Source organism: Oncorhynchus nerka, linkage group LG20, assembly GCF_034236695.1.
Source record: "Oncorhynchus nerka isolate Pitt River linkage group LG20, Oner_Uvic_2.0, whole genome shotgun sequence".
Classification (NCBI taxonomy): domain Eukaryota; kingdom Metazoa; phylum Chordata; class Actinopteri; order Salmoniformes; family Salmonidae; genus Oncorhynchus; species Oncorhynchus nerka.
This window is the reverse complement of record NC_088415.1, coordinates 45,232,026-45,246,186: the sequence shown is the minus strand read 5'-3', so window position 1 is coordinate 45,246,186 and position 14,161 is coordinate 45,232,026. Positions and strand designations below refer to the sequence as shown.

The 14,161-nt window shown below is 43.8% G+C and overlaps 1 protein-coding gene across 4 annotated transcripts in view; it reads left to right on the top strand.

Moving 5' to 3' along the window:
* Positions 1-14,161, top strand: part of LOC115102620 (TOX high mobility group box family member 2-like) — a 127,984-nt gene that overhangs the window by 40,669 nt on the left and 73,154 nt on the right. For 2 of the 4 annotated variants that reach the window (XM_029622753.2, XM_029622752.2), the window contains exon 2: positions 10,279-10,374. The exons of 1 other annotated variant lie outside the window; for it this stretch is intronic. In XM_029622753.2, coding sequence (XP_029478613.1) covers positions 10,279-10,374 — 96 coding nt within the window. One more of the 4 variants, XM_065005547.1, reaches the window with a different exon arrangement.

The window sequence follows — 14,161 nt, the reverse complement described above, 5'->3', positions numbered from 1 at the left end:
AACACGGTACAAACATTATTGGGCACAGTCAACAGCACAAAGGTCAAGAAGGTAGAGACAACAATACATCACACAAAGCAGCCACAACTGTCATTAAGAGTGTCCATCATTGAGTCTTTGAATGAAGAGATTGAGATAAAACTGTCCAGTTTGAGTGTTTTTTGCAGCTCGTTCCAGTCGCTAGCTGCAGCAAACTGAAAAGAGGAGCGACCCAGGGATGTGTGTGCTTTTAGGACCTTTAACAGAATGTGACTGGCAGAATGGGTGTTGTATGTGGAGGATGAGGGCTGCAGTAGGTATCTCAGATAGGGGGGAGTGAGGCCAAAGAGGGTTTTATAAATAAGCAGCTTTGAACGTCAACTGACAAGCTAACCAGTGGCTGCAGGTTCGTGAGTGAAAACATGGACTTTTTTAATTAAATCCGCTAAATAAAAAAATAACAAAACATTTGAACTATTTTACAAGCTAACAGACTGAATTTCATTATCCCACCCTCCACGAAGAGAATATATTCCTGTTTTCATTGTTTGTTTTTGATTCTTTCCCTTTAAATCACCAGAAACTGCTCTTCACAACGTAGATTGATTGCCAATATAGCCAATGAAAGCCAATGATCTGGAGATGAAAATGAAGATGGTATCAAGTTGATTTTGATTGGAAACATGGAAACATCTTCAAATGGTACCACCTCCCAACACCAAATATGGAAGAGATACAACCAAGAGCAGTGCAGTCTAAACTAGTAACGGTCGCAACAAATGTATGTTTTATTTCATCAACACTGTCAAGGACAAGTATAAGGTTATACTATTTTAGAGAACAGTCTAATTATTAATTATATGTGATTTAGAATGACCATAGAGCAAAGAAAACCAGTGGTGGAAAAAGTACTGAATTATTATACTTTTCATACCTTCATAGAAAATTACTCAAGTAAAAGGTCAGCCAGTAAAATACTAAATTGTCAGCCAGTAAAATTGTCAGCCAGTAAAATTGTAAAAGTATCTGGTTTTAAATGTACTTAAGTACAGTGGTTGAAAAAGTACTAAATTGTCATATTTGAGTAAAAGTACAAAGTTAAAGTAAATGCTATACATCAAATTTCTTATATTAAGCAAACCAGACGGCACTATTTTTGTATATATATTTTTATTTACGGACAGATGGGGGCACACTCCAACACTCAGAAATAATTGACAAACATTATTTGTGTGTAGTGAGTCCACCAGATCAGAGGCAGTAGGTATGACAAGGCGTTATATTGATAGGTGTGTGAATTGGACGATTATTCTGTCCTGCCAGAGCGTTTACACTCAACAGTTTCCCGTGTGTATCAGGAATGGTCCACCACCCAAAGGACATCCAGCCAACTTGACACAACTGTGGGAAGCATTGGAGTCAACATGAGCCAGCATCCATGTGAAACGCTTTCGACACCTTGTAGAGTCCATGCCCCAACAAACTTTGTCACTCACTATTATGCATGTTAAATATACAGTATGTCACATTGCAGACATGTTACAAAAATGTTGGTGAAGAGAGCAGCAGAGTCCCCAAAGGCAAGTCTCCTGTAAGACATCATTCACTTCATTGGTCCATGAGCTGGATTCCTCTCTAGTTGAAGTTGTTATCGTCATTGGGATTGTTCTGTTGGTCAATTAAGCCAGGCAAGCTCAATCACACACAGATAACATATTTTAAACGATTTCCAATGGTATATGTAGCCAGGTCTGGTATAGAAAAGAAATGAGAGGAAATCAAACATCTCCTCATGTTAGTCATATTTGCTACAGCGGGTATTTTACAGAGATAATTCACTGTCTCAGTGGGATCTTTGATATTTAAAAAACAAATGTGGCCCAAGGCAATATTCATTAACTGTAAATAATAGAACTGCTTGGATAGTGTAGCACCAAGGTGAAATTAGCCTCTTATTATTTTATAAAGTTAGTGTTCCTCGGGCTTTCCAGTTAGGAGTATTAAAAATGTACAACCCTCTGACAAATTATTCACTTGACAGATTTGCTACTTGCCTTAATCACTAACCATTCAGCTCCACATTGTTTCAAATTGATAAAATTAGATGTTTCCCTCTGTCACATATTTTCCCGTACAGCAGATAGCTTGGTATATCCTTTATCTTCTCTGCTTTTTACATTTCTAATTACACAAAATCATTTTCAAATAACCGTATGACACAAACATTGCAAGTGAAACCTTCTTCAAAATGTTCATAGAATTGTATTTGCAGAGGTTCTTAAAAATGTCATTTCCATTTGAGGCCATAGGCTATGGCAAGGAGAATGTCTAAAGGAAAACACATTGAGCACAACTGTCTTGTTATTTGTGCACAAGAACGCTTTGTGGACTACCTACCTAATTATTTTGTCCTCAATTTCTTAACTTTTCCATTCTTTATAGTTTTGAATCATCAGCATGTTTGCCATGAAATTGACATTACCTACAGGTCAAAATAGAAGCTGCCTGTTGACCAACAAACACACACAGTAGTATTAGATTGAGAAATAATAATGAGGAAGTACAGAACCATGCCCACCGCAACCCCACATCCCCAAGTGAGTAGCATCTTGTGGTTGTGACCACCGAGCCTGAGACTTATCTCCATATCAGTGGGGTTGGATGGATCCACTTGTTCTCCCAATAGGGGGGTAATGGAGCTCCTCATTGAGCCAGACTGGCGACAGGCTGGTAGATGAGTAGCCAGGGCTTACATGCGCCAGCTCTCCTAGGGGAAGTATCACTGGCAAACAAACACATCAGCCCTGTGCCAACGCTGAGGGAAGCAGGGTCTTTTTCTGTAATTTTTTTTAACGTAGGTAGGGTCTTGAAATGTAATTTGCTTACAGTAGCTAGCACCATTTCTCATCTGTTTGAGAGCCCATTTTAGTTTTATGACGGTTTAAGCTTGCTTTACCTCTTGTTCTTTTTCTGTCTTTCTCGCTCATTCACTCTCATTCTCTCTTTCTCTCACCACTGTACTTTGGGGAGAGTGGGGTAAGTTCAGCTAGTTTTACTTTCAGCATCGCTCCATCAAGGGAACAATAGTATTATTTCAATAGTATTCTTTATAACAACAGTATTCTTTCTATATATTTCAGGATGTTGTGCATCCCTGGAAATCATCAGAATTCATGTAAACATTGCAGTTTTGAAAACATAGCTTGTCTGATAAAAATGGTCTCTTGGCACAACTTACATTTACATTTACATTTAAGTCATTTAGCAGATGCTCTTATCCAGAGCGACTTACAAATTGGTGCGTTCACCTTATGACATCCAGTGGAACAGCCACTTTACAATAGTGCATCTAAATCTTTTAAGGGGGGTGAGAAGGATTACTTTATCCTATCCTAGGTATTCCTTAAAGAGGTAGGGTTTCAGGTGTCTCCGGAAGGTGGTGATTGACTCCGCTGTCCTGGCGTCGTGAGGGAGTTTGTTCCACCATTGGGGGGCCAGAGCAGCGAACAGTTTTGACTGGGCTGAGCGGGAACTGTACTTCCTCAGTGGTAGGGAGGCGAGCAGGCCAGAGGTGGATGAACGCAGTGCCCTTGTTTGGGTGTAGGGCCTGATCAGAGCCTGGAGGTACTGAGGTGCCGTTCCCCTCACAGCTCCGTAGGCAAGCACCATGGTCTTGTAGCGGATGCGAGCTTCAACTGGAAGCCAGTGGAGGGAGCGGAGGAGCGGGGTGACGTGAGAGAACTTGGGAAGGTTGAACACCAGACGGGCTGCGGCGTTCTGGATGAGTTGTAGGGGTTTAATGGCACAGGCAGGGAGCCCAGCCAACAGCGAGTTGCAGTAATCCAGAAGGGAGATGACAAGTGCCTGGATTAGGACCTGCGCCGCTTCCTGTGTGAGGCAGGGTCGTACTCTGCGGATGTTGTAGAGCATGAACCTACAGGAACGGGCCACCGCCTTGATGTTAGTTGAGAACGACAGGGTGTTGTCCAGGATCACGCCAAGGTTCTTAGCGCTCTGGGAGGAGGACACAATGGAGTTGTCAACCGTGATGGCGAGATCATGGAACGGGCAGTCCTTCCCCGGGAGGAAGAGCAGCTCCGTCTTGCCGAGGTTCAGCTTGAGGTGGTGATCCGTCATCCACACTGATATGTCTGCCAGACATGCAGAGATGCGATTCGCCACCTGGTCATCAGAAGGGGGAAAGGGAAGATTAATTGTGTGTCGTCTGCATAGCAATGATAGGAGAGACCATGTGAGGTTATGACAGAGCCAAGTGACTTGGTGTATAGCGAGAATAGGAGAGGGCCTAGAACAGAGCCCTGGGGACGCCAGTGGTTAGAGCGCGTGGTGAGGAGACAGATTCTCGCCACGCCACCTGGTAGGAGCGACCTGTCAGGTAGGACGCAATCAAGCGTGGGCCGCGCCGGAGATGCCCAACTCGGAGAGGGTGGAGAGGAGGATCTGATGGTTCACAGTATCGAAGGCAGCCGATAGGTCTAGAAGGATGAGAGCAGAGGAGAGAGAGTTAGCTTTAGCAGTGCGGAGCGCTTCCGTGATACAGAGAAGAGCAGTCTCAGTTGAATGACTAGTCTTGAAACCTGACTGATTTGGATCAAGAAGGTCATTCTGAGAGAGATAGCGGGAGAGCTGGCCAAGGACGGCACGTTCAAGAGTTTTGGAGAGAAAAGAAAGAAGGGATACTGGTCTGTAGTTGTTGACATCGGAGGGATCGAGTGTAGGTTTTTTCAGAAGGGGTGCAACTCTCGCTCTCTTGAAGACGGAAGGGACGTAGCCAGCGGTCAGGGATGAGTTGATGAGCGAGGTGAGGTAAGGGAGAAGGTCTCCGGAAATGGTCTGGAGAAGAGAGGAGGGGATAGGGTCAAGCGGGCAGGTTGTTGGGCGGCCGGCCGTCACAAGACGCGAGATTTCATCTGGAGAGAGAGGGGAGAAAGAGGTCAGAGCACAGGGTAGGGCAGTGTGAGCAGAACCAGCGGTGTCGTTTGACTTAGCAAACGAGGATCGGATGTCGTCGACCTTCTTTTCAAAATGGTTGACGAAGTCATCTGCAGAGAGGGAGGAGGGGGGAGGGGGAGGAGGATTCAGGAGGGAGGAGAAGGTGGCAAAGAGCTTCCTAGGGTTAGAGGCAGATGCTTGGAATTTAGAGTGGAAGAAAGTGGCTTTAGCAGCAGAGACAGAAGAGGAAAATGTAGAGAGTAGGGAGTGAAAGGATGCCAGGTCCGCAGGGAGGCGAGTTTTCCTCCATTTCCGCTCGGCTGCCCGGAGCCCGGGTGTGGGGTACGTTGAGCCTTGGGACAGGGTATGTTTAGCCACCTACACATTTCTGTACTGAATTAAATATTACTGCTACCTTTTTCAATACCTGTATATCTTTCTTTCCAAAACACAACTGAACACAATCACATGAGCTTTTTTGTATTTTCATTATTTGAAGCATGTTTTAACACAGGCTTAAAACCTAACAAACACTTTGCACTTTTTAAAAACATTTTCCGGCCCTGTTGTTACCCAATATCCCAGCGATAATGCCTTGCATTACGTCTTGGAAGAATACTCAACAATTTGCTCAACTTATACCAAGGCTAACATTTGTATTATATTAGCCCACACATCTACAAGGATGCACTTTCATGCTAGTTTTAGGACCTCATATTGAAGCTTATTGAAACCCCAACTGATGTATAGAACAATGTTAAAATGATCTACTTTGGTTTAGATACATGCATCATGAAACCTCTAACAGTGGTTCCCAAACTTTTTATAGTCCTGTACCCCTTCAAACATTCAACCTCCAGCTGCGTACCCCCTCTAGCACCATGGTCAGCGCACTCTCAAGTGTTGTTTTTTGTCATCATTGTAAGCCTGCCACACACACACACACACAGACTACGCAAAATGTATTAAACAAAGGAAGTGTCAAAAAGCTCTTATAGGACCAGGGCACAAATAATAATCATTCATTTTGCTCTTTGTTTAGCCATCTTACATATAAAACCTTACTTGTTCATCAAAAATTGTGAACATCTCACCACAGGTTAACGAGAAGGGTATGCTTGAAAGGATGCACATAACTCTGCAATGTTGGGTTGTATTGGAGAGAGTCTCAGTCTTAAATCATGTTCCACACACAGTCTGTGCCTGTATTTAGTTTTCATAGGTACGTGGTTGCAAAGGTCATGAGTGTCTTAACAGTGCGATTTGCCAAGGCAGGATACTCGCAGCCCTATCCAGAAATCTGGCAGTGGCTTCTGATTAAATTCAAATTTCACAGAACTGCTCGTTGCAATTTCGATGAGGCTCTCTTGTTCAGATATTGGTAAGTGAACTGGAGGCAGGGCATGAAAGGGATAACGAATCCAGTTGTGTCTGTACCTGCGTCATTGCGCACCCAGCTAACTCCGGTGCTTTGCTATATCACATTTGACATTGTCCGTAAGCTTGAGTTCATTAGCACACAAAAAATCATACAATGATGGAAATGCAAACAGAGAAGAGCTCCAACTTCTTAATCATAGCCTCAATTTTGTCCCGCAGATTGAATATAGTTGCGGAGAGTACATGTAATCCTAGATTCAGATCTTTCAGGCGAGAAAAAACATCACCCAGATAGGCCAGTCGTTTGAGAAACTCGTCATCATGCAAGTGGTCAGACAAGTGAAAATGATGGTCAGTAAAGAAAACTTCTCAAAACTTTGCCCCTTGACAACCAGCGCACTTCTGTATGTTGTAAAAGCATTACATGGTCACTGCCCATATCATTGCATAATGCAGAAAATACACGAGAGTTTGATGGCTTTTGCGCCTTTGACCACCAAAGTCCATTTGATATCATCTCCTGTTGTCCTGGTTTCCATTGGTTTTCAGAAGAGGATGTCTTCCTTAATTGACCCCCCATAAACGTAACGGACATTTTCCAGGAGCTGTGCCAGGCCCGCCATGTCTGTTGACTCATGTTGCTGTAACGCATAGAATTCACGACTTACTACTAATTCTCGCTCAAAAAACTCCTGTGTCTTATTTTTCAAATGGGCATGTTTAGTTTCTAAATGTCTGTGCATGAGTGAAGGTTTTATTGAGTTGTGAGATCATACTTTTGCACGTATAACACACTGTGGCTGAGGAAAGGCACTACTCCCAATATAATTGAACCCCAAATCAATGTAGTTCTCATCATCTTTGCACCTCTTCGACGGTCCAACGTCCCTGTCTGTTGTTCGGTGCTTTCCCAGGTAAGGGAGCAGTAGCTCTTCGGCTGCGTCAGATTCACAACTCTCAGTGTCCATGCTAGCTGGGCTAGCAACAAATGTAGAATTACTGATGCTAGCATTGGATGTGCTTGTGGAAGCAGAGCAACTTGTGTCGTCGACAGGTGCAGGTGTAGTACCACTGGTACTACCAGTGGAGCTGGTATGTGTCTCTATGGATGTGGGCTTTACATTTTTTAACCATATATCAATTTTAAAGCAAACAGAATGAGCAGCAGCTACGTCTGGCTACATATGGACCGTTAGTGGAATTTCCGCGAGAGAGTAACGGTTAATGTGATTGGATGTTAATTATTTGACTAGGCTACCTGTATTTGACATTGTGTTGTTGTTGTTTGTGTTGTTGTTTCGCTGAACACTAGATGGTTTCATTTTTGGGGGGGGGGACAGTGAAACGAGGCTACTCAGGTGAGAAACAAACATCACCCAAATGTATAGCCCATTGGACAATCTAAATGGCATGTTTGAAAATGTGAATCACATTTTTATTTTGCGTACCCCTGACGGCATTGCGCATACCCCTGGCTAAATTTGACTATATTTTTTGGAGCTAATTTGCGTACCACTTTTTCTATGTGGTTTATTCCTTCACAGACTCCATGAAATGACCTCTTCCTAAATATTTGGTCAATAATTATAATATCAACTTACAGCTTTTGCTTAACTTACCCCACTCTCCGCTACCCATGTGTGGGAGGCATCTTCATACTGGCTTCCGGTGATGCAACATAAAAGGCTGCTGAGGCTTTATTTAACTTTTTATTCACCCACAAACCATGTGACAAACGAGAAATAGGGGAGCTGTCAATGGCCTGATTGGTTATTTCATCATGTCCTTTAAGGTGATAGGCCACAGCCACACCACAACGCTTTTAGGCCCTGGTTTCGGTGTGGGTACCTCGGCTGCACGTGCTGTGTTCCTAACTGCTGTATAGCAAGGCCGTGTGGCTTGGTAGATGTTTTTAAGTGTGGTGCTCAGAGGTGTGCATTCATTCTGAAACGTGTGCATGTGTGAATGTGGTGCTTGTACAGAGCCTTCGGAAAGTATTCAGATCCCTTGACATTTTGTTAGGTTACAGCCTTATTCTAAAATAGATTAAATTGTTTCCCCCCCTCATCAATCTACACACAATACCCCATAATGACAAAGCAAAAATAAGTTTTTAGTAATTTTTGCTTATTTATTAACAATAACAAAATGGACACTTTACTCAGTACTTTGTTGACCTTTGGCAGCAATTGCAGCCTCAACTCTTTTCGGGTATGATGCTACAAGCATGGCACACCTGTATTTGGGGAGTTTGTCCCATTCTTCTCTTCAGATCCTCTCAAGCTCTGTCAGGTTGGATGGGGAGTGTTGATGCAAAGCTAATTTTAGGTCTCTCCAGAGATGTTCAATTGAGTTCAAGTCTGGGCTCTGTCTTGGCCACTCAAGGACATGTCCCGATGCCACTCCTGCGTTGTCTTGGCTGTGTGCTTAAGGTTGTTGTAATGTTGGAAGGTGAACCTTCACTCCAGTCTGAGGTCCTGAGTGCTCTGGAGCAGGTTTTCATCAAGGATCTCAAGGATACTTTGCTCCGTTCATCTTTCCCTCAAACCTGACTAGTCCCCCAGTCCTTGCCACAGAAAAACACCCCCACAGCATGATGCTGCCACCACCATGCTTCACTGTAGGGGTGGTACCAGGTTCCCTCCAGACATGCCGCTTGGCATTCAGTCCGAAGAGTTGAATCTTTGTTTCATCAGACTAGAGAATCTTGTTTCTCATGGTCTGAGAGTCTTTAGGTGCATTCTGGCAAACTCCAAGCGGCTGTCGTGCCTTTTGCTGAGGAGTGTCCTCCGTCTGGCCACTCCACCACAAATGCCTGATCAGTGGAGTGCTACAGAGATGGTTGTCCTTCTGGAAGGTTCTCCCATCTCCATAGAGGAACTCTGGAGCTTAGTCAGAGTTACCATCGGGTTCATATATAGCGGGACCTTATATAAACAGGTGTGTGCCTTTCCAAAACATGTCTAATCTATTGAATTTATCACAGGTGGACTCCAATCAGGTTGTAGAAACATATCAAGAATGATCAATGGAAACAGGATGCACCCGAGGTCAGTTTCGAGTCTCATAATAAAGGATCTGAATACTTATGTAAATAAGGTATTTCTGTTTTTGCTTTGTCATTATGGGGTATTGTGTGTAGATTACTGAGGATTTTTTTTATTTAATCCATTTTAGAATAAGGCTGTAATGAAATAAATGTGGAAAAAGTCAAGGGGTCTGAATACTTTGTGTGCATCTGTGAGTGTGTAGTGTGTGTTCTCATGTATGTGTTTGTGTGTGTATACATTTGATTATGAATCCTCAATGGTTACAATTCACAGTGACCTCTCTTTCCTGTTATTATTCATCCTAGCCCGAATAGCACAGGAGGTTGGTGAAACCTTAATTGGGGAGAACGGGCTTGTGGTAATGACTGGAGCGGAATAGGTGGAATTGTATCAAATACATAAAACACATGGTTTCCAGGTGTTTGATTACATTCCATTTGCTCCGTTCTGGCCATTATTATGAGCCGTTCTCCCCTCAGCAGCCTACAGTAACGTATAGATTGCTCTAGTTTAGGCCAGCCAGCCACTACTATGAGGCTTGAGAGCTCTATGGTTCTCCACTAGTCTCCAGAGCCTTGGCTCTGTGCCAGTGTTCAGCCCCACTCTCTCTTGGGGGTTGAGGGGCATGGGGAGTGGCCGGTAATGTCAGCTCATTAAGCTCCATTCTTCCTCGTGCAGTGTTGCACTGTATGGAACCACTGTTTGAGACCCATGTCATTACCCCTCCCCCTGCACGCATGTGGAGGGAAGGGTGGAGAGGGGAGGGTATTACGCGGATTGATATGTTCCTTTTGAAAATGCACTGCTTGTAACTCCTAAAGGGCCTCCCTCTTTTTTTCTCTCCCCTTCTGCTCTTCTCTCTCTCCTGTCTCTCTCACTCTTTCTTTCTCTCTCCCCCATGTCTCTCTCACCACAGGCCCGGTACGGTGTGGGTGAACGAGGAATTCGGCTCCTCCACGGTACCCCACCCCCAGGCTCTAACCCAGCTGGGAAAAGACTGCCCACTGCTGGGGTGAGATATGGCTAAGGCCCCCCTAACCTTCCTCTATACTAAAGCCCCAGAGGGTGTTCCCCATGGATCGGTGCTGAGCCCCTTGAAGGTTGTGATCCACGAATTAACACTCTCTAGAGTCTAGAATTAGCGCATTAGTGGTCCTCCGACATGCCAACAAGAAAACCCAGAGGCACTTGTACGAAGGGAATGTACACACACACACATCGACAAGTCTTTAAATAGGCGCGACTATAGTCTAGTAGTTAATGAAACCATCCCTTGTGTTTCCTCCATGGTAGTCTGTCGCTCCAAACGTCCAATCCCACATAATACACATCAACAACACTGCAGTCTTCAATAAGTCACACAAGGCAGCAACACAACAGTCTACCTTTTGACACGGAACCACGCAGGGGGGAAAAAAAACAGCCAGAGATGTAAATAGACGGATACGTCTCCTTTGCTTGTAATGATTTATTTTTGTCACTGCCAGAACAGTCAAAACTTCAGCCGCACTTTTTTAATACATTTTTTTATTTTCCTTTTCTCTTTCAAACATTCATATGGTGCAGGGAGGCAAGAGAGCAGTAGATTGCATTAAGATAACCAATTATATGCTAGAGGAAACCAGACTTTTTTTTCTTCCACTGCCGTTATCTGATGTTGCGGTGAGCAGAGGCAAAGGGCTGGGGTAATGTGACATTCACTCTGCCCTTTATCTCCCCATCGCTGTTTACCAGATTCAGTTAAAAAAGTGGGTTCTGCTCTGCATCCTCTCCCCGCCAGAGAAACCCCACATACACACCCACACACACACGTGCAGACGCACGCGCACACACACTCACGCACACACATACACAAACTCCTTCCCCTCCCCGCTCCACGGCTACACTTTGCCATTACATTTTAATGTGTGTGTGGCTTTGTGTGTGTCTACAGTACAGTATACTCTTTGGTGTAGTTTGTGGGTGGATGGGTGAGGTAGACATAAACTATATATACAAAAGTATGTGGACACCCCTTCAAATTAGTGGATTCGGCTATAGACATTAGCAGTAGAAGGGCCTTACTGAAGAGCTCTGTGACTTTCAACGTGGCACCATCATAGGATGCCACCTTTCCAACAAGTCAGTTCGTCACATTTCTGCACTGCTAGAGCTGCCCCGGTCAACTGTAAGTGCTGTTATTGTGAAGTGGAAATGTCTAGGACCAACAGCGGCTCAACCGCGAAGTGGTAGGCCACACAAGCTCACAGAACGGGACTGCTGTGTGCTGAAGAGCGTAGTGCGTAAAAATCATCTGTCCTCGGTTTCAACACTCACTACCGAGTTCCAAACTGCCTCTGGAAGCAACGTCAGCACAATAATTGTTCATCTGGGTATGATATGGGTTTCCATGGCCGAACACTCTAAGATCACAAAGCCCAATGCCAAGCATCGGCTGGAGTGTAAAGCTCACTGCCCTTGGGCTCTGAAGCAGTGTAAAGCTCACTGCCCTTGGGCTCTGAAGCAGTGGAAATGTGTTCTCTGGAGTGATGAATCACGCTTCACTATCTTACAGATGAATCTGAGTTTGGAGGATGCCTGGAGAACACTACCTTCTCCAATGCATAATTCCAACTGTAAAGTTTGGTGGAGGAGTAAAAATGGTCTGGGGCTGTTTTTCATGGTTGAGGCTAGGCCCCTTAGTACTAGTGGAGGGAAACCTTAATGCTACAGTATACAATGACATTCTAGACGATTCTGTGCTTCCAACTTTGTGGCAAAAGTTTGGGGAAGGCCCTTTCCTGTTTCAGCATGACAATGCCCCTGTGCACAAAGCGAGGTCCATACAGAAATGGTTTGTCGAAATCATTGTGGAAAAACTTGATTGGCCTGATCAGAGCCCTGACCTCAACTCCATAGAACACCTTTGAGATGAATTGGAACGCCGACTGCGAGCCAGGCCTTATCGTCCAACATCAGTGCCCGACCCCACTAATGCTCTTGTGGCTGAAATGGAAGCATGTCCCCTCAGAAATGTTCCAACATCTGGTGGAAAGACTTTTCAGAAGAGTGGAGGCTGTTATAGCAGCAAAGAGGGAACCAACTCCATATTAATTTCCATGATTTTGGAATGAGCTGTTCGATGTGCAAGTGTCCACATACTTTTGGTCATGTAGTGTAACTTTTGTTTGTTTGTGTGTGTGTGTGTTTGTGTGTGTGTGTCTGTGCGTGTGCAAGTATGTGTGCTTGTCTCGGTGCCTGTGTTCAGTTCTTGTCTACCTCTCCACTTGTTACCCTATGTATGCTCATGTTTAGGTTTCTGCCAGTGCACAGGTTAGCCTACACTACAATATATTGAAATCCCATTGAGACCACAGTCGCTTTTACAAGGGAGCACTGCATTTTACACTTTAAACATTTTTAGAATACAAGCAACAGTTAAAATACACTAAAATACTAAAAAAATAAAAAGATATATCAAGGAAAACATCAACATATCTCAGCTACCAGGTCTTCAGTCAATACCCTAAACTTCCTAAACGGCACCAGAACATCCAATTTCAACGAGTTGTACAGATTGTTCCAGCAGTGAGGCACATCAAAACTTAAAGCGCATCTACCCAATTCGGGGAAGTCCTGAGGAATCTCAAGAGTTAAACAACCCTGTGAAAGTGTTTTGTGACTCATGTCTTTATACTTCAACAACGAAGTGAGGTATGTTGGAAGCTTGTGCAGAAGAGCTTTGTAAACAAAGAGGGAGTAATGAAGTTAACAACAGGACTAACCTTTTGATACAGGATGCAGAGATGTGTATTTAAACTGTCACCTGTGATAAAGCGAAGGGCTTTATGGTAGACGGCATCCAAAGGTTTAAGAGTAGTGGCTGTTGTAATCCGATAAGTGGTGTTACAAATGTCAAGAACTGGCAGGAAATTTGACTGTACAATCTGCTATTTCCTGCTATTTAGGGAGAGGCAAGACCTGTTTCTAAAAAAAGAAGCCCCCTTGAAATCTTAGCTTTTTAACCAAATCATATGAGCTTACAGTTTCACCTAATATCCCCTCTAAAGTGACTGGCTAATTGTAGTTGGCTTATTAATTTGATACGATGCTGTTCATTTCTAAGGAAGTGTTTCCTCAGACACGGGTTAATAGGTGGGCTGTCAGAGGCCACAGTGAGAGGATGGGGGAAGACGGTGTGGGTGGTACACATTTTCCAGGGATGTGAGCAAGTTTTATATACATGTACCCATGCACACACACACGTGGGCTCTTTTACTCACACACTTTCTCTGATGTACACACACATCCTCGTCACACTGTCAAACCAACAGATACTCAAGTTCATGAAGAGGCACACACACAGATGCATGCACCCTCACACACGTAAGATACTTGCAAACATAAACATGTAGGCCAAGACTCACTGCGTGTAAACAGTATTTATTATGAAGCTATTTTACATTTCCTATCCCCTATTGTGGGTTGACTAGACCATGTTATACAAAAGACCAGGTCAATGACACTTTTGTTATACTATGGCAGTAGTTTTAAATTAGATTCCTATATATGTTTCAATCTTTTCTAGTACTGTGTTTGAGCATACTGTATGTTGCTCTACTATCGTCTTGGCATTGGTTCTAAAATAAAGGCTACGTTGAGTTAACTCCAAACTCTATCTGTAAGTATTGTGAAATTATTATTTTTACATTGCAAGTGAGTTGAAAGTTAAGGTTGAGATTGGTCATAGTGGCCATATCAAATTGCGGTAAAATGGGTGAATGTCTAAAAAGGCGTCATGCCTATAGGGGGAACAGGGG